At 36.4% G+C, this 19,930-nt stretch overlaps 1 protein-coding gene across 2 annotated transcripts in view; it reads right to left on the bottom strand.

Moving 5' to 3' along the window:
- Window positions 1-19,930, bottom strand: part of LOC131791560 (uncharacterized) — a 36,249-nt gene that overhangs the window by 7,655 nt on the left and 8,664 nt on the right. For both annotated transcript variants that reach the window (XM_066167527.1, XM_066167528.1), the window contains 11 exons: window positions 19,716-19,784; window positions 14,919-14,987; window positions 13,851-13,919; window positions 12,742-12,810; window positions 11,958-12,605; window positions 10,855-10,923; window positions 10,071-10,718; window positions 8,967-9,035; window positions 3,854-3,922; window positions 3,019-3,069; window positions 795-860 (listed from right to left, as the gene is read on the bottom strand). In XM_066167527.1, coding sequence (XP_066023624.1) covers window positions 795-860; window positions 3,019-3,069; window positions 3,854-3,922; window positions 8,967-9,035; window positions 10,071-10,718; window positions 10,855-10,923; window positions 11,958-12,605; window positions 12,742-12,810; window positions 13,851-13,919; window positions 14,919-14,987; window positions 19,716-19,784 — 1,896 coding nt within the window. The remainder of the gene's footprint in view (window positions 1-794; window positions 861-3,018; window positions 3,070-3,853; window positions 3,923-8,966; window positions 9,036-10,070; window positions 10,719-10,854; window positions 10,924-11,957; window positions 12,606-12,741; window positions 12,811-13,850; window positions 13,920-14,918; window positions 14,988-19,715; window positions 19,785-19,930) is intronic.

Below are 19,930 nucleotides of genomic sequence, written 5' to 3'. Positions count from 1 at the left end.
TGCACCCATCTTGATCTTATGTTTAAAACTTTTCAACAGAACTGATATTAATTCGCTGTATTGATGTTTAACTGTGTGGTAAAAGCTTGGTCGGTATCAATTGTGCTAATTGTGTCTAGTTTTGGTTGTGATTGAAAATGCCTGTTAGCTGTCACTTTGGTATTCATTCAAGTTGTCCTGTTTGCTATCAGGATTAATAATAAAAATAGTACTTGCTGCTTGTTAACAACACAGCTAAAGCGAAGCCTGGACTTGGTATGTTTTCAGGAGCTCAAACTGTAACAGACAGGATATGAAAGTTACGCTACAGAAAATAATTTCTTCATAACCTTGGAATTTTGGGAAACTTTCATAGTTCAATCATGTCCTATGACATCTGAATCACTAATTTGCAGCATTCACCAACTGGCCCTATTCCTTGTATTAGAGTTTATTGACAGTTATAATTAAATCTTAACGTCTGTTATGCTCTCTCACTTCCACATTGTTTCAATGTTATGTTCTTTTTTTAAAATCAATCTTACCCCCTTTTTGCAAGAGGAGGCTTTAAATGACAATGTTATGAGAAATATATATTGATCAATATTAACCAAATATTAAAGGAATTAAACCAAAGCAACAAAATAGGAATGTTACATAAAATAAGAAAAAAACTCTAATATCCTTGAGGAGTTCCAATCCCTCCCCTATAGTCCTTCCTTCCTTCACAACCCCCCTTCCCCCTTCATATTTCACATTGGTTGAAATACATAAATTGCTGATAGGCACGTGGTGTATTCCTTCTACAACTGTACCTGTTGCTGTCCAAACTTCTTTTGTATTACTCTGTGTCTTCTTTGTTGAAACATATCCAGCTGCACCTGCAACAATTTAGTTAAGGTTAAAAAAAAACATATTTTAATACTCCAATGTAAACAAAGCAGTTACATGTTCAAAAGCCACACAAAACTCACAACCCCAAATGCACAATTATTATTGTTAGATTATTAGTAGATCACTCATTGGAATGAGTTCGTGTGCACGGGTGTATGTTCACTGCTTATAGATGTGACCAAGTAAGTTATGCCTGCATACTTCCAACAGTATTTTGTCACAGTACCTTAATCTCATGAATACCGAAAAATACAAACGAACTAATTATGCAGTCATTAAATGAACCAAACACAGGTTAAGACTCAAATGTTAAACATATTTACTATATCAGTGCTAAGAAGAAATGAGAGAATATTTTGCCTCCTTTCAGCTTCATTGAAAAAGTCAGAAGAGTGAGAAGTGTTGTGGAAGAAAGAGTTAGGCAAGCATGAACATATTGACATTGTTTCATCCAAGTGCTAAATGACCCATAAGCCAAAATGAATACTGCAAGTAAATTAAGCTCTTCTTTGATAACCAATTGTGTCATTTTTGGAGACAACCAACTCCTTCTTCGTTGCTTCAAGGCTTTATCTACACAACCAGTCTCTTTCTGGAGTTCACTTAAATAGTGCCTTGATTAATAGGTGTTAGGATAATAAAGTTCTACAGGTATTTCCATGCTTTTCCTTATAAGTTGAAAGTAAAGCAGAAACAGTTACAGAAGTTGTACATATATTTAATAACTTCATTCCAATCAGCAATTACACAAAGGTCTTTTCTTCACAAAATTTAATAGTATTAGATAATACATTTCCTTGAATTAGCACAGTTTTTTGTAAAAGGCAAAATCAGCAACTGTGACTTTCTACACATTGATCAGGCATAAAAACCTGAGCCTTGTAGACCTTTCCTTCCGAGCCATTCTATAGCGAAAGTGAACTGTTTACCTTAAACACCTCTAAATTAAAGGGTACTAGCTTGTAGTTCACTGGAAAGACTTAACACTTCTAGTTCAAATTCCCACCCCAGCCTGGCAGTACAGAAAGGCAGGGGGTTTGCCAAGAACAGGGTTGTTTACCATTTCACCAAAGAAACCAGTTTGATGACTAATAAATACTAATATATTAAGACTTCTAGGGAGGCACAGCTTAATGTTAGGTGGATCAAAATCAAGATGGAAAAAAAGCCTTTGTCCAATGTGCAATATTACAAGGAGAATTACCACTAGCTTCCATCAAAGTAAAGCAGAGAAAAAACATCTTCCTAGCCATCTTCCTGCTCCTTTTCCATTTGCTCCTCCCCCAATTTCCTTTTTTCCTTCCCCTTCTTCCTTTCTTATTCTACCTCTGGTTTTCTCCTCTCCCTTTCCTCTTGCTTTCCCTTCTTTTTTTTGTTTTTGTTTTCCTCTTTTTTTTCCCTCTTAAGATTTAGGAAAACCCTCCATTAGTGATCTTTCCCAGATTTGCCAGTCATTAATTAAATTATTTACCTCTTGTAAAAACTAGTCACTAGCAGAAAATCCTAACTTGAACCTGCCAAAAAAACTTGAAGTAGGGACTTCCCCCTTTTAATTAGTTTTACACAAGTGTCAAGATGAAGAGGAAATGTTAGGCAACTTAAGTATTTTCAGGCTAGCAGCCAGGTAAAAATTAGTGATTAAAATCAGCTGAAGAGAATTGGTAATTATGAGGTACAATAACTATTTTGTAAGTTTCAAAACAGTTTAGTGGCCAACTTTTTCATTTTCGCCATGCAGGTCTTTTCTGTTTGCTTCCCCACACTATCCTCCATGTCTGTGCTTACTCAAAGTAGATGTTGCTGGATTTATGCAATTACACTCCCATTATGTTTCCTCATAGATACTAACCTTCAAGCCAACCCCCCTATTTCACACAATTAACGCTTAATATCAAGCTCCATGCCTGATTATCATATAGTTTGCAACACCGGTGGGCAATATGAAGCATCAGTTTTAAAACTCTACACAGTGTCCAATCTACACTATCAACTCTGTAGTCCCTTCTTTTCAGTAATTTCTTGCTCTTTATTAATCTACATTAATCTCCCCGCCCATCCCTTCACGTTTCCCAATTCCAAAATTGGTTGAAATTCATAAATTACCCATACGCATATGGTATATACATGTACTTTCTAAAGCCATACTTGTTGCAGCACGGACTTCTCCTGGTGAATCACGTGGAGCTGTACCTGAATCTGATGAATATGAAAAAAATAGAAATTATGCCCTCATGAAATCAACCAAACACAGGCAAGGCTCTAATCTAAACACATTTACTATATTAGTGCTAATTATAAGTATAAGGCAGCCACTCTTTTGCCTCCTTTTAGCTTCATGCAAAAAGAAGAATGACGAGAATTTTGTAGAAAAAGGATACATGGAAAATCGTTATTGATATGTTTGATCTATTTGCGCTGGATGACATGTAAGCAAACATGAATACATGTAAATAGCTCTTCTTTGATAACCATTGTTCTATGTTTGAGAACTAACTCATTTCTCTTCAAATAGTGCTTTGATTAACAAAGTTCTACATTTACCAGATTTTTTTCATTATTTTAAGAGCTCTTCTGTGGCATACTTGATTCACTGATTTGTTCCTTACATGGAGCCAGTTTACATGTCATGTAAAGTTTACTCACCTGGCACACACTCTCCTCTCTTATTTTTGAATAAGTTCTACTTAGCTATTTCGTTAATTTGAAGAAAATTAAACAAACTAAGCATGTTATTAACTCAGGTTTCTGCTCAAAATTATCCTGAACTTATCAATTGTTAATCAGATAATACCTACAGACTTCAAGACAAACCTTCAAAAACATTTAAGCATGAAATGTTACAGTAGTATTTAATAACTCTACTCTCTGACGTCATAAATCTTTTGCACAGTTCAAATAATATCATGCAGGCTTATTTTTCAGGAAATAAGTAGGAAGTAAGTAGGGTCTAATCTGCAATGTTACATTTTCATTCACCCACCTGGTGCAGACTCACTTTGTTCCCTTCCATCTCTTTTCCCAACTTGTACGCCACTGTGTGGAAGATTGCCTACAGAAAGTGAAGAGAAATATTTATGAGATAAGCTGACATCATGGTTAGCCTACATATTATTAGCTGCCAATCATTTTGAAGCTCCAACATTTTAAGAGATTTTAGTATTAATTTGTTAAGAGCCTAAAGCTATTTATTAAGTTTCTTATTAATTTGATTAGATAACTAAACACATGACCCCATAAGTGTTTAGCTTTTATTATTGATCGTGTCTAAATAAAGTTGATGTATGTATGTATTGTATGTATGCACATCCTCCCCTCTTCTGGGCAACCCATGGGCAAATGCCTGTGAGGTTACCCAAGGTGTTGCCTGTGGGAGGGATGTTGAAGCTTTGAATTGATGGCACATAGCAGTTTGCAAAATTTTAGATGACACAATTCTACTTTCATCACAAAATTGTTAAATTGATGTGTATGCTGTAAAAATATTTATGAAAATACTAATTTTTATAAATAATTCGACTTTTTTAGACCTGTGTCCTTGAGCGGATGCTCTTATGAAATTATGGTCTAAGTGGTGCATGCTTATTTGTGGGAGGGCACTTATTAGAACATGAGAACTTGTTCAAGGAAATACAGTTAGTCATCTTGCAAAAAAATTGCTCTCTCTCATGATCATTTTTTCAAAAATAGCAGTAAGGGCATTGATAAGTAGCAACCTTCAGTCACCAATAACAAGAATCGGAGACAGTTTCTGATCATTTAATAGTTATGCACTTGAAAGAAACACAATTGTTTCCCTTACAGAGGAATAAATCTTTCTTGGGGAAGTCAGTAGCTATAATTCTCACAGTGCAAATATTCTTTGAAATTGAAATTGACTTAGACATTATAGTTATCATTACTAAAGCAAACCTGTGATTACAGAAAGTTACTATTATTAAATTTCCACACCATGTCATATTCTTGTGGTTCCTATTGCCCCTTTTTGCAAATTAATTGCCACTGCAACTGTATTATCTCGAGAAGGTTGATAGTTTTGATCAGAATCTCTGCAAACTAAAATTTTTGCTTGATGAGGAACATTTACAGCACAGTATGCTACTGTTTGCCAAAAATTTTCCAAATGACAAGGTATGGGATGGTTAAATTGTCCAAATCAAATATTACGTGGCAGATTGCACTGAAAATCTTTATTACCATCTGCGTTTTTGTGTTCTAAACCATTTTGAGTAGTATTAATTAAAAATGGCTTGGGTTTAGAGACGTTTTTTCTGCAAAATGGCCTTTCAAATACACCCCCTAATTCCATTAAATTCCACCAATTCCATGGAACTGAGCAAGATAATTTTCTCTTCAGATTGTGTGTAGAATCATATATATCCCATGTGATAATTTCAAGTCATTCTAACAACTCTGCCAGTAAATATTTCATCAATGATTTGAGACAAAATTCACTCAATTTAGTGTCCATTATCACCTTGAATGCGATAACAATGAATTATTTTCTGTCAAAAACAGAAAATTGACTACCAATAGCAAGTCACCTGACAACCACCCTGTTCATATATCCTAGACAGAGAGAGCAAAATTGAAAGAAGGAATGATTAAATACATCACCTATTCTCGGAAAGACATGTTATAGAAGTCATAGATTATGGACAGAAAGCCATTTTTAGATGATTAAAAAAATTATCATGATTCTTAATGAAATAAATTTCAGTTTGACCTGTGTATGAAATTCAGTTGCAGAAATGATCCTTAAAGGTACTACATTGTAATTCAACCCTTTAACTCCCAACATTGGATTGTTCTTTACCAAAACACTGATGACGGTCAAAATCCTCTTTTAAAGCAATGTTCTAAAGCAAATTTCTTTGCTGAAGTATCCACCTCTCTTTAGTGTGTAATCACTCATTATTCTCAAGAAACTAGAAATCTGCTTTATACCAACCAACCAGATGACACAATAGCATTCTTGAATTAGAAGACACATCACCATATATTTGTGGAGTGGTTGGTCACTAACATCTGTAGAGGCTGGATAGTTTAAAAAAAAGTAAAGGGGTCTGATCACACTTTTTAATAAGATGTTTTATTCGAGACATTTTGGTTGGGAAATGTCCTAAGATATGTGAGCTGACAATCAAAGTTTGAGACACAACCCGGAAGTTAAATTTCTCTACTTTCTACTTCAGGAGTGAATTGCTGATCATAGATATAGATCCATATTTTAAATGAACGAGTTATCCTCCACAAATGTCTTCATGGTATCTGAAAATGAGATTTCAATTGAAACACATCTCTCGTGCGTGAAAAACTAAGCATTTCAACAGAACGAAATTCCACAATCCTAAAATTAAGGTGTTTCATAGACAATGGATAATCCGTCAGTTATTCGGACAAGTGGACCGAAAACAAACACAATTCATGGTACCACGTTTTTTCGCAACATCTCGCCTATAGCACCTCACAGTTGTAAACTTATACAATGCAACGAAGGCGCAAAATAACTGGACTTCTTCGGAAGAGGCAACCTTGAGTTGACAAAGAAGAGCTTTACGCGAGTTTCCAGCCGACAAAAACGTTGCAAACTCAGCACGTTTGTAAGGCGTCACAAACGCTGGGAATCAGAGACTTCAAATTTGCATGTTTTCTCACGATAAATAGCTTAAAGACAACCTACATGTACACATTTGACGATATGAATCTTAATATCTGAAAGTGGCATCGAACAGGTCCTGAAACGTACAGAAATAGCAATTTCCTCAATCGAATACCTTTGATTTGCTGAAGCACTTATAAACTGTTGCTGATTATTGCCACTGTTTTTCACTGTTAAAAGCCTCTAAAAGGAATGACCACAACTTCGCTGGGTTTTCATTAACTTTTGAAGTAGAAGGGCACTGCCTCGTGAATAGACGGGTACCCTGTAAAATTGAGGGCCGAAGGCCTGAACCTCTGGGGGGGTCCGGGGGCATGCTCCCCAGGGAAATTTTTAAAACGCAAGTCTTCCAGAAGCGTATTTTCCTGCAATCTGGAAAAGAAATCTTGCTATGACGCATACTTACTCTAATTATAGTAAAAAAGAATGATACTCTGGGAGAATTTGTTTATTTTACTATACAGCTATAACTATATCAAAACACTGCTGTTGTTCTCTGAGCCTCCTTTCTTCTTACAGTAACAATCTGACTTAAACTTGTAAAATGATAGAGTGTAACTGGCAAATTTTCAGCGTCAGTACAGGCCGAAGCGGATTTTCACGTTTGAAATTTTGATATGTTTTTTAATGTATTTCTTGGCTTAATCTTAAAAGAAAATTACATTAGAAAAAAATTTTTTTAAAGTTTCTTTCACTTGCTCGGAATATTTAAGCTTTGAAAGCCAACAAAATGTTGGCTTATTGAGACGCAGTACAAGCTAACTACTGTTACAAGCTAACTTAAACTTATAAACTGATAAACTGGCAAATTTTCAGCGTCAGTACAGGCCGAAGCGAATTTTCGCGTTTGAAATTGTTGATATGTTTTTGAATGCATTTCTGGGCTTAATCTTAAATGAATATTAAATTGGAACAAAGTTTCTCTCAAGTTTCTTTCACTTGCTCGGAATATTTTTTGAAAGCTTTGAAAGCCAACAAAACGTTGGCTTTTTAAGACGCGCGTGTTAGCTGATGAGCATCTTTTACGGCGACATTCGTCTCATGTAGTTTATTTTATATCCTGAATTATGTTTCAGAAAAATACAAAGTGTTTTATGAACAGTTTAAATAATGGAATGCAAAGAAAGGATACGTGATTTTTTCATAAAATCATTTCATCGGCTGTAATTCAATTAAAACTGGAAAACAAAGTTAATTTCATTGCACTTGACCTTTCATATGCAAATGATACTTGCGTGTTTCGCTCCAAGGAATGTGTAAACAATATAAGTGTAAACATGCTAAGAACTAACATTTAGACTTCTGGTATGCAAATGAAAAAAAAGAATCCAGGACGCCTTGAGTTTTTCATTCGCTTGCCACGCTGCCTCCGCGAACGCACTTGCTTTTAAACGTGTCGCACGTGACGTGCAAGAGTTATGTAATAGCTAATTAAGCACTCCAGGAAGAACGCGATCGTCGCGCAGCGCCCTCTCGTCAAGGTAAATTTTATTTCCACGATCTGATGGCAAGTAATCGGTACATTTGTGCTGAAAAATGGTTTTAAACTTACAGGGAAGAGTTGATAGTTAGTGAAGTTGATAATTTTTTCCTTGACGATTTTTTTTTTAATTTCGTACTTTGAGTAGGCGGGTACTCTGTTCAAAGTAGACGGGTGCAAGTGCCCGGGAACCGGCTTCTAATAAAAACCCTGATACTTCGGCGGTGCACAAATCACTCGAAAACATGATTACAAGCTGCATAAATATGGAGCTCAACCATTGATCGACGCAAACGCTCCCTCGCTAGGAAGTCAGCTCAGTCAAAGATAAATCTTCCGCATTAATTGTGAAAGAAAATATCGCTATGGGTGGGTGTGTAAATCTCGATTAATTTAGTCACATGATTAATTTACCATCGATGCTGCGATCAGTGGACTACGGGACGGTGGATTAGAGAGTATGCCTGGGTACGATACTGGAATGCGGTTAAATGATAACCTACAAATACTGACACTCATTTGATAATATTAAAACAAAATGAAACGGACAATTCATCTTTTTTATAGAGAATTACTCATAAAACTGGGAGTAATAATTTGGATATCTGCCATATACTGCATGTCTGAGGGTAATTATAATTAGTATAAGTAATATTTCTGTGACAGTTTCTGGTCTTTCTACTTTAAGAGGATTTGTTAAACTTAGAGTTTATTGACAGTTATAATTAACCCATTACACCCTAATATCAGAAGGCATATTCTCCATACTTTTTCTATACCTTTCTGAATAGGAAAAATTGTTTCACAATCAAGAGCTTCTTTAGTTGCTGATCATTTCCCTTATTCTCCTGACCTTAATGTTTGAATCAAGGGTGATCTTGTTAGGAGAAAATAGATGCCAGTCACTCTTAGGTGTTAAAGGGTTAAATGACATGTGTTGTAAAGTTTACTCACATTGAACAGACTTTGCTTCTTCATTCCCATCAGTTCTTTTTCTCTGTAAAGAAGTGTTTGGAGCTTTTTCTGTGGAGAGAGGAGAGAAATATCACATTATGGAATGCTACCTAGTGTGGAGACCAACAAACTTCCATTAAGAAGACAAGAAAAAAGTAGAAATGATGGATGTCCCAACGTCCGTTGTACTCTCTCACTTCCACATTATTTCAATGTTACTTTGTGTCCTTGAAATCAATCTCTTCCCCTTTTTGCAAGAGGAGGCTTTAAATGACAATGTTAGGAGAAATTACATGTTGATTAATTTTGAGTATTTTGTAGTATTACTTTATTATATGTTTGACCCATTGGTGCTGAATGACCTTTAAGCAAATTTGAATACATGTTAATAGCTCTTCTTTGATCACTGCAGTTCTATGTTTGAGAACTAACTTATATCCTTTTCATTGAGAGAAGGCTTCATCTACACACTAAATCTCTTTCTGAGGTTTATTCAAATAGTGCTCAGTAGGTAAGTAAGCTTTATCGACCACCAACATATTCGAGCCGTCTTTGTGAAGTATATTTCGATCTTTTTAGTTACTCCCAGTAAAAAATCTGCCATCGGTATGAGAGAAGGGTAACCAAATTGAGTGCTCGGGTCACATAAATTCCCCTGTTTACAGAGATCTATAGAGTACAATTCTGCAAATTGAAAACCATACATTTCTAAGCCAGATATTTAAAGAAATTTGTTAATTCTGGTAAGCTATTGGCTTAACAATAATATTTACTTCTTTGCGCTAACCCAAAATAAAGGAGTTGGATCAGTTTGCTGAAAAATGTCAAAAGGTCATGAGGTCATCTCAGTGTTGCCTCCCTCCATCCTCAATCTCCATCTCTCAATTAAATAGAGAGAGCACAAGTATAAGATCTGATCATTAAATTTCTTGAATGATACCTGTCTGAGTTCAGTGAAACAACAAATTTGTAAACATGCTTGAGGGGGCATTAAAAAAAATATAACATGCAAACCTCTGCTAATGTGTTTTAAAGCAATGACAAAGACAATGCCCTATTTATTCAGCTAAAGACAGCTCTCCAAAACACTTTGTATGTGCTCACCTGAACCCTGCAGCAAAAACTTTCGTGCAGTAATGTACTCCTCCACCTGAATAGTTGTTGTCAGTTTCAGCTCAGTCAAGTCAAACTCCTTCAGAACGTCCCTTGTCACAAGATATTTCTGTGCCATGTCATTCAGGTGACCTGTGCAATAGTCATACCACAGGGCATCCAGTATCTCCAATGAACTACATAGTGCTGTCAATATCAAACTTCCTGGCTGCACATCCAGAACCAGAACTTTGCGCACTTCTTTTAAATACTGTAGAAAGCCATTTAATTCCTCAGGTTTAGATGGGTCAACTATCTTGAAGTGCTTGTGTGCGATATAATTCAAAACCTCTTGTGTGGTGGATACAGCCTCGTTTCCAACACCTGCTTCTTCATCGCTTCCTGTTCTTCCTGAGAATGGTTGACCAGCTGATGCAACAGGTTCCACTGCCTCACGCTGAACTCCAGCGACTAACAAGTTGTGACTTCCTGCCTGGCTATCCTGTGTGTCTTGAGGCATTCCTTCTGACGTTTTAGTAACTATCAGCCCATCGCTACAAGCCTGAGTACCCTGACTGTCTATAACCACTGTCCCTGATGTCTCAAGTCGTGGATGAGGGTCTAGGATGGTCCCACAATCAATCCGTATTGGAATTTTAACTGTAAGGGGAAAGTTCAATCATGTTCTGTGACATCTGAATCACTAATTTGCAGTATTCACTGACCAGCCCTATTCTTTGTATTAGAGTTTATTGACGGTTATACTTAGATGACATGCATTGTAAAGTTTTCTCACCTTGAACAGACTTTGTTTGTTCATCCCCATCAGTTCTTTTTCTCTGTAAAGAAGTGTTTGGAGCTTTTTCTGTGGAGAGAGGAGAGAAATATCACATTATGGAATGCTACCTAGTGTGGAGACCAACAAACTTCCATTAAGAAGACAAGAAAAAAGTAGAAATGATGGATGTCCCAACGTCCGTTGTACTCTCTCACTTCCACATTATTTCAATGTTACTTTGTGTCCTTGAAATCAATCTCTTCCCCTTTTTGCAAGAGGAGGCTTTAAATGACAATGTTAGGAGAAATTACATGTTGATTAATTTTGAGTATTTTGTAGTATTACTTTATTATATGTTTGACCCATTGGTGCTGAATGACCTTTAAGCAAATTTGAATACATGTTAATAGCTCTTCTTTGATCACTGCAGTTCTATGTTTGAGAACTAACTTATATCCTTTTCATTGAGAGAAGGCTTCATCTACACACTAAATCTCTTTCTGAGGTTTATTCAAATAGTGCTCAGTAGGTAAGTAAGCTTTATCGACCACCAACATATTCGAGCCGTCTTTGTGAAGTATATTTCGATCTTTTTAGTTACTCCCAGTAAAAAATCTGCCATCGGTATGAGAGAAGGGTAACCAAATTGAGTGCTCGGGTCACATAAATTCCCCTGTTTACAGAGATCTATAGAGTACAATTCTGCAAATTGAAAACCATACATTTCTAAGCCAGATATTTAAAGAAATTTGTTAATTCTGGTAAGCTATTGGCTTAACAATAATATTTACTTCTTTGCGCTAACCCAAAATAAAGGAGTTGGATCAGTTTGCTGAAAAATGTCAAAAGGTCATGAGGTCATCTCAGTGTTGCCTCCCTCCATCCTCAATCTCCATCTCTCAATTAAATAGAGAGAGCACAAGTATAAGATCTGATCATTAAATTTCTTGAATGATACCTGTCTGAGTTCAGTGAAACAACAAATTTGTAAACATGCTTGAGGGGGCATTAAAAAAATATAACATGCAAACCTCTGCTAATGTGTTTTAAAGCAATGACAAAGACAATGCCCTATTTATTCAGCTAAAGACAGCTCTCCAAAACACTTTGTATGTGCTCACCTGAACCCTGCAGCAAAAACTTTCGTGCAGTAATGTACTCCTCCACCTGAATAGTTGTTGTCAGTTTCAGCTCAGTCAAGTCAAACTCCTTCAGAACGTCCCTTGTCACAAGATATTTCTGTGCCATGTCATTCAGGTGACCTGTGCAATAGTCATACCACAGGGCATCCAGTATCTCCAATGAACTACATAGTGCTGTCAATATCAAACTTCCTGGCTGCACATCCAGAACCAGAACTTTGCGCACTTCTTTTAAATACTGTAGAAAGCCATTTAATTCCTCAGGTTTAGATGGGTCAACTATCTTGAAGTGCTTGTGTGCGATATAATTCAAAACCTCTTGTGTGGTGGATACAGCCTCGTTTCCAACACCTGCTTCTTCATCGCTTCCTGTTCTTCCTGAGAATGGTTGACCAGCTGATGCAACAGGTTCCACTGCCTCACGCTGAACTCCAGCGACTAACAAGTTGTGACTTCCTGCCTGGCTATCCTGTGTGTCTTGAGGCATTCCTTCTGACGTTTTAGTAACTATCAGCCCATCGCTACAAGCCTGAGTACCCTGACTGTCTATAACCACTGTCCCTGATGTCTCAAGTCGTGGATGAGGGTCTAGGATGGTCCCACAATCAATCCGTATTGGAATTTTAACTGTAAGGGGAAAGTTCAATCATGTTCTGTGACATCTGAATCACTAATTTGCAGTATTCACTGACCAGCCCTATTCTTTGTATTAGAGTTTATTGACGGTTATACTTAGATGACATGCATTGTAAAGTTTTCTCACCTTGAACAGACTTTGTTTGTTCATCCCCATCAGTTCTTTTTCTCTGTAAAGAGGTGTTTGGAGCTTTATCTGTGGAGAAAGGAGAGAAATATCACATTGAGGAATGCTACCTGGTTGGGAAACCTGCAAATAGACTTCCATTTAGAGGACAAGAAAAAAGTAGGAATAATGAATGTCTTAACGTTTGTTGTGCTCTTTCACTTTCACATTGTTTCAAAGTTACTTATTGTCCTCAAAATCAATCTTGCCCCCTCTTTGCAAGAGGAGGCTTTAAGTGACAATGTTATGAGAAATAAAATGTTGATCAATGTGGGGGTATTAAAGGGTCATTACAACAAAACAACAAAATAGGAGAGTTACATACAATAAAAGAAAAAAATCTAATATCCCCGAGGATTCCCAGTCCCTCTCCTATAGTCTTTCCTTGTTGTTTTACCCAGGACGTTCTCCCCAACCCCATTTTTTATTTCATTATTCTTATTTAAGAACTTTTCTGTGGCATACTTCATTCACTAATTTATTCCTCACAATTTTCCTGACAGTTACAGTCTTGTTGTAATATTCCTGAATGTTACATGTAATGTAAAGTTTACTCACCTGGTACACACTCATTTCTTAAAGCTGTGGCTAAAAGGAGGGGTGCTTATTGGAAGGAATTCACATAATCCCCAGGGTGTTTAGTAAGGAACTATAAATTGCACTGATTTGGCTGTAGTTGAAGCTTTAAAAAGTTATAAATAAAGTGGTAATTGAATGAGGTTTTCCTTTTACTTAGGAAAGTGAGAGAGAAGGGTGATTGTTCAATGCTTGGGTGGGGGGGGGGGAAGTTCTTGTTTGATATATTGGCCTGAGGGGAAGGCACTTCTTAGAGCATGGAGCATGGGCACTTATACAAGGAAATACAGAAGCTAATCATAGAGTTAGACTGGAAGATGCTGATAATCCTATTGTTGCAGCAATGACAAGTTGATTTAGCAGATCTTTTTCTATTTTTCTAAGAACTTTTCTGCAGCACACCTGATTTACTGATTTGTTCCTCATAATTTTCCTGACATTTACTGTCTAATTACAATGTTCCTAAATTAACATGCAATGTAAAGTTTACAGACCTGGTACGGACTCTCCTTGTTTATTCCTCTCTGTTTCTTCACAGTCTAGAGAGCTGAGCAGAGCTTTACCTACAGACAGTAAAGAGAAAAAAGAATTTATCTGAGCAGTCCAGCCAAAGCTTCCCTGAAAATTGTCATAAATTATCTCAGAATACCCTCCTAGGAGGAGAGTTAAAGTTAAAGCTACTGTACTGTACCACTAAATGTTTCAGTTACCAATAAAAATAATATTACTGACCCTAAAAAAGACACCAAACAAGTTGACCATGCTTGTTCAACTTTCAACAGTACCTGCTTTATGTCTTGAGTAAAATAACGATAGAAAGGATTTCCCAAGCAAATGCACTTTACCAAGTACATATTTAAAAACTTTGTGATACTGTTCTTAATCTTGTGGGTAAGATTATTACATAACAATTAAGTTCACCTTCCTGAGTATTTACCATTTTTGACCATTTGTTTGATTGAGCTCTAAAGAATTTATGGTTATCATAGGTCCAAGTTGACTCAAGGCTGATTCAACTTTTTACCAGACTACCTGGTTTATCAGTTATTAGACCAGTTAAAGCTGAAACATTTAAACTTAAGTAAATTTACCGAAGACAAGGTTCTTCATCTTTATCACAAGACTCCTACAAGGCTCCTCCCAGCTATACTTCTCCAAGTAATTTTTACGTAGATGTCTTGCCTCTAAAAGTCGCAAGCCTCTCTCTTTCTGACGGACACGCTTGATTTCTTTGGCCCATTCTATAGGATCTTCAGAGTCTACCACACTCTGTGGGCCTAAAGCCACTTTCCTCAGAGCTTCTCCAAGTCCTGAATTACCACTGACAAGTATAGGCAGACCAGCAGATAATGCTTTCAGAGCTGTTATTCCAAAACCTTCTGTTCTGGATGGCATTATTGCAAGATCCACTTCACATAACAAGTTTGCCAGCACTTCTGACTACTCTCTGACGTCATAAATCTTTTGCACAGTTCAAATAATATCATGCAGGCTTATTTTTCAGGAAATAAGTAGGAAGTAAGTAGGGTCTAATCTGCAATGTTACATTTTCATTCACCCACCTGGTGCAGACTCACTTTGTTCCCTTCCATCTCTTTTCCCAACTTGTACGCCACTGTGTGGAAGATTGCCTACAGAAAGTGAAGAGAAATATTTATGAGATAAGCTGACATCATGGTTAGCCTACATATTATTAGCTGCCAATCATTTTGAAGCTCCAACATTTTAAGAGATTTTAGTATTAATTTGTTAAGAGCCTAAAGCTATTTATTAAGTTTCTTATTAATTTGATTAGATAACTAAACACATGACCCCATAAGTGTTTAGCTTTTATTATTGATCGTGTCTAAATAAAGTTGATGTATGTATGTATTGTATGTATGCACATCCTCCCCTCTTCTGGGCAACCCATGGGCAAATGCCTGTGAGGTTACCCAAGGTGTTGCCTGTGGGAGGGATGTTGAAGCTTTGAATTGATGGCACATAGCAGTTTGCAAAATTTTAGATGACACAATTCTACTTTCATCACAAAATTGTTAAATTGATGTGTATGCTGTAAAAATATTTATGAAAATACTAATTTTTATAAATAATTCGACTTTTTTAGACCTGTGTCCTTGAGCGGATGCTCTTATGAAATTATGGTCTAAGTGGTGCATGCTTATTTGTGGGAGGGCACTTATTAGAACATGAGAACTTGTTCAAGGAAATACAGTTAGTCATCTTGCAAAAAAATTGCTCTCTCTCATGATCATTTTTTCAAAAATAGCAGTAAGGGCATTGATAAGTAGCAACCTTCAGTCACCAATAACAAGAATCGGAGACAGTTTCTGATCATTTAATAGTTATGCACTTGAAAGAAACACAATTGTTTCCCTTACAGAGGAATAAATCTTTCTTGGGGAAGTCAGTAGCTATAATTCTCACAGTGCAAATATTCTTTGAAATTGAAATTGACTTAGACATTATAGTTATCATTACTAAAGCAAACCTGTGATTACAGAAAGTTACTATTATTAAATTTCCACACCATGTCATATTCTTGTGGTTCCTATTGCCCCTTTTTGCAAATTAATTGCCACTGCAACTGTATTATCTCGAGAAGGTTGATAGTTTTGATCAGAATCTCTGCAAACTAAAATTTTTGCTTGATGAGGAACATTTACAGCACAGTATGCTACTGTTTGCCAAAAATTTTCCAAATGACAAGGTATGGGATGGTTAAATTGTCCAAATCAAATATTACGTGGCAGATTGCACTGAAAATCTTTATTACCATCTGCGTTTTTGTGTTCTAAACCATTTTGAGTAGTATTAATTAAAAATGGCTTGGGTTTAGAGACGTTTTTTCTGCAAAATGGCCTTTCAAATACACCCCCTAATTCCATTAAATTCCACCAATTCCATGGAACTGAGCAAGATAATTTTCTCTTCAGATTGTGTGTAGAATCATATATATCCCATGTGATAATTTCAAGTCATTCTAACAACTCTGCCAGTAAATATTTCATCAATGATTTGAGACAAAATTCACTCAATTTAGTGTCCATTATCACCTTGAATGCGATAACAATGAATTATTTTCTGTCAAAAACAGAAAATTGACTACCAATAGCAAGTCACCTGACAACCACCCTGTTCATATATCCTAGACAGAGAGAGCAAAATTGAAAGAAGGAATGATTAAATACATCACCTATTCTCGGAAAGACATGTTATAGAAGTCATAGATTATGGACAGAAAGCCATTTTTAGATGATTAAAAAAATTATCATGATTCTTAATGAAATAAATTTCAGTTTGACCTGTGTATGAAATTCAGTTGCAGAAATGATCCTTAAAGGTACTACATTGTAATTCAACCCTTTAACTCCCAACATTGGATTGTTCTTTACCAAAACACTGATGACGGTCAAAATCCTCTTTTAAAGCAATGTTCTAAAGCAAATTTCTTTGCTGAAGTATCCACCTCTCTTTAGTGTGTAATCACTCATTATTCTCAAGAAACTAGAAATCTGCTTTATACCAACCAACCAGATGACACAATAGCATTCTTGAATTAGAAGACACATCACCATATATTTGTGGAGTGGTTGGTCACTAACATCTGTAGAGGCTGGATAGTTTAAAAAAAAGTAAAGGGGTCTGATCACACTTTTTAATAAGATGTTTTATTCGAGACATTTTGGTTGGGAAATGTCCTAAGATATGTGAGCTGACAATCAAAGTTTGAGACACAACCCGGAAGTTAAATTTCTCTACTTTCTACTTCAGGAGTGAATTGCTGATCATAGATATAGATCCATATTTTAAATGAACGAGTTATCCTCCACAAATGTCTTCATGGTATCTGAAAATGAGATTTCAATTGAAACACATCTCTCGTGCGTGAAAAACTAAGCATTTCAACAGAACGAAATTCCACAATCCTAAAATTAAGGTGTTTCATAGACAATGGATAATCCGTCAGTTATTCGGACAAGTGGACCGAAAACAAACACAATTCATGGTACCACGTTTTTTCGCACCATCTCGCCTATAGCACCTCACAGTTGTAAACTTATACAATGCAACGAAGGCGCAAAATAACTGGACTTCTTCGGAAGAGGCAACCTTGAGTTGACAAAGAAGAGCTTTACGCGAGTTTCCAGCCGACAAAAACGTTGCAAACTCAGCACGTTTGTAAGGCGTCACAAACGCTGGGAATCAGAGACTTCAAATTTGCATGTTTTCTCACGATAAATAGCTTAAAGACAACCTACATGTACACATTTGACGATATGAATCTTAATATCTGAAAGTGGCATCGAACAGGTCCTGAAACGTACAGAAATAGCAATTTCCTCAATCGAATACCTTTGATTTGCTGAAGCACTTATAAACTGTTGCTGATTATTGCCACTGTTTTTCACTGTTAAAAGCCTCTTAAAGGAATGACCACAACTTCGCTGGGTTTTCATTAACTTTTGAAGTAGAAGGGCACTGCCTCGTGAATAGACGGGTACCCTGTAAAATTGAGGGCCGAAGGCCTGAACCTCTGGGGGGGTCCGGGGGCATGCTCCCCAGGGAAATTTTTAAAACGCAAGTCTTCCAGAAGCGTATTTTCCTGCAATCTGGAAAAGAAATCTTGCTATGACGCATACTTACTCTAATTATAGTAAAAAAGAATGATACTCTGGGAGAATTTGTTTATTTTACTATACAGCTATAACTATATCAAAACACTGCTGTTGTTCTCTGAGCCTCCTTTCTTCTTACAGTAACAATCTGACTTAAACTTGTAAAATGATAGAGTGTAACTGGCAAATTTTCAGCGTCAGTACAGGCCGAAGCGGATTTTCACGTTTGAAATTTTGATATGTTTTTTAATGTATTTCTTGGCTTAATCTTAAAAAATGACAAAACGTTGGCTTTTTAAGACGCGCGTGTTAGCTGATGAGCATCTTTTACGGCGACATTCGTCTCATGTAGTTTATTTTATATCCTGAATTATGTTTCAGAAAAATACAAAGTGTTTTATGAACAGTTTAAATAATGGAATGCAAAGAAAGGATACGTGATTTTTTCATAAAATCATTTCATCGGCTGTAATTCAATTAAAACTGGAAAACAAAGTTAATTTCATTGCACTTGACCTTTCATATGCAAATGATACTTGCGTGTTTCGCTCCAAGGAATGTGTAAACAATATAAGTGTAAACATGCTAAGAACTAACATTTAGACTTCTGGTATGCAAATGAAAAAAAAAGAATCCAGGACGCCTTGAGTTTTTCATTCGCTTGCCACGCTGCCTCCGCGAACGCACTTGCTTTTAAACGTGTCGCACGTGACGTGCAAGAGTTATGTAATAGCTAATTAAGCACTCCAGGAAGAACGCGATCGTCGCGCAGCGCCCTCTCGTCAAGGTAAATTTTATTTCCACGATCTGATGGCAAGTAATCGGTACATTTGTGCTGAAAAATGGTTTTAAACTTACAGGGAAGAGTTGATAGTTAGTGAAGTTGATAATTTTTTCCTTGACGATTTTTTTTTTAATTTCGTACTTTGAGTAGGCGGGTACTCTGTTCAAAGTAGACGGGTGCAAGTGCCCGGGAACCGGCTTCTAATAAAAACCCTGATACTTCGGCGGTGCACAAATCACTCGAAAACATGATTACAAGCTGCATAAATATGGAGCTCAACCATTGATCGACGCAAACGCTCCCTCGCTAGGAAGTCAGCTCAGTCAAAGATAAATCTTCCGCATTAATTGTGAAAGAAAATATCGCTATGGGTGGGTGTGTAAATCTCGATTAATTTAGTCACATGATTAATTTACCATCGATGCTGCGATCAGTGGACTACGGGACGGTGGATTAGAGAGTATGCCTGGGTACGATACTGGAATGCGGTTAAATGATAACCTACAAATACTGACACTCATTTGATAATATTAAAACAAAATGAAACGGACAATTCATCTTTTTTATAGAGAATTACTCATAAAACTGGGAGTAATAATTTGGATATCTGCCATATACTGCATGTCTGAGGGTAATTATAATTAGTATAAGTAATATTTCTGTGACAGTTTCTGGTCTTTCTACTTTAAGAGGATTTGTTAAACTTAGAGTTTATTGACAGTTATAATTAACCCATTACACCCTAATATCAGAAGGCATATTCTCCATACTTTTTCTATACCTTTCTGAATAGGAAAAATTGTTTCACAATCAAGAGCTTCTTTAGTTGCTGATCATTTCCCTTATTCTCCTGACCTTAATGTTTGAATCAAGGGTGATCTTGTTAGGAGAAAATAGATGCCAGTCACTCTTAGGTGTTAAAGGGTTAAATGACATGTGTTGTAAAGTTTACTCACATTGAACAGACTTTGCTTCTTCATTCCCATCAGTTCTTTTTCTCTGTAAAGAAGTGTTTGGAGCTTTTTCTGTGGAGAGAGGAGAGAAATATCACATTATGGAATGCTACCTAGTGTGGAGACCAACAAACTTCCATTAAGAAGACAAGAAAAAAGTAGAAATGATGGATGTCCCAACGTCCGTTGTACTCTCTCACTTCCACATTATTTCAATG

This window comes from Pocillopora verrucosa, chromosome 5 (assembly GCF_036669915.1).
Source record: "Pocillopora verrucosa isolate sample1 chromosome 5, ASM3666991v2, whole genome shotgun sequence".
Lineage (NCBI taxonomy): Eukaryota > Metazoa > Cnidaria > Anthozoa > Scleractinia > Pocilloporidae > Pocillopora > Pocillopora verrucosa.
This window is presented reverse-complemented; position numbering and strand designations above follow the sequence as displayed.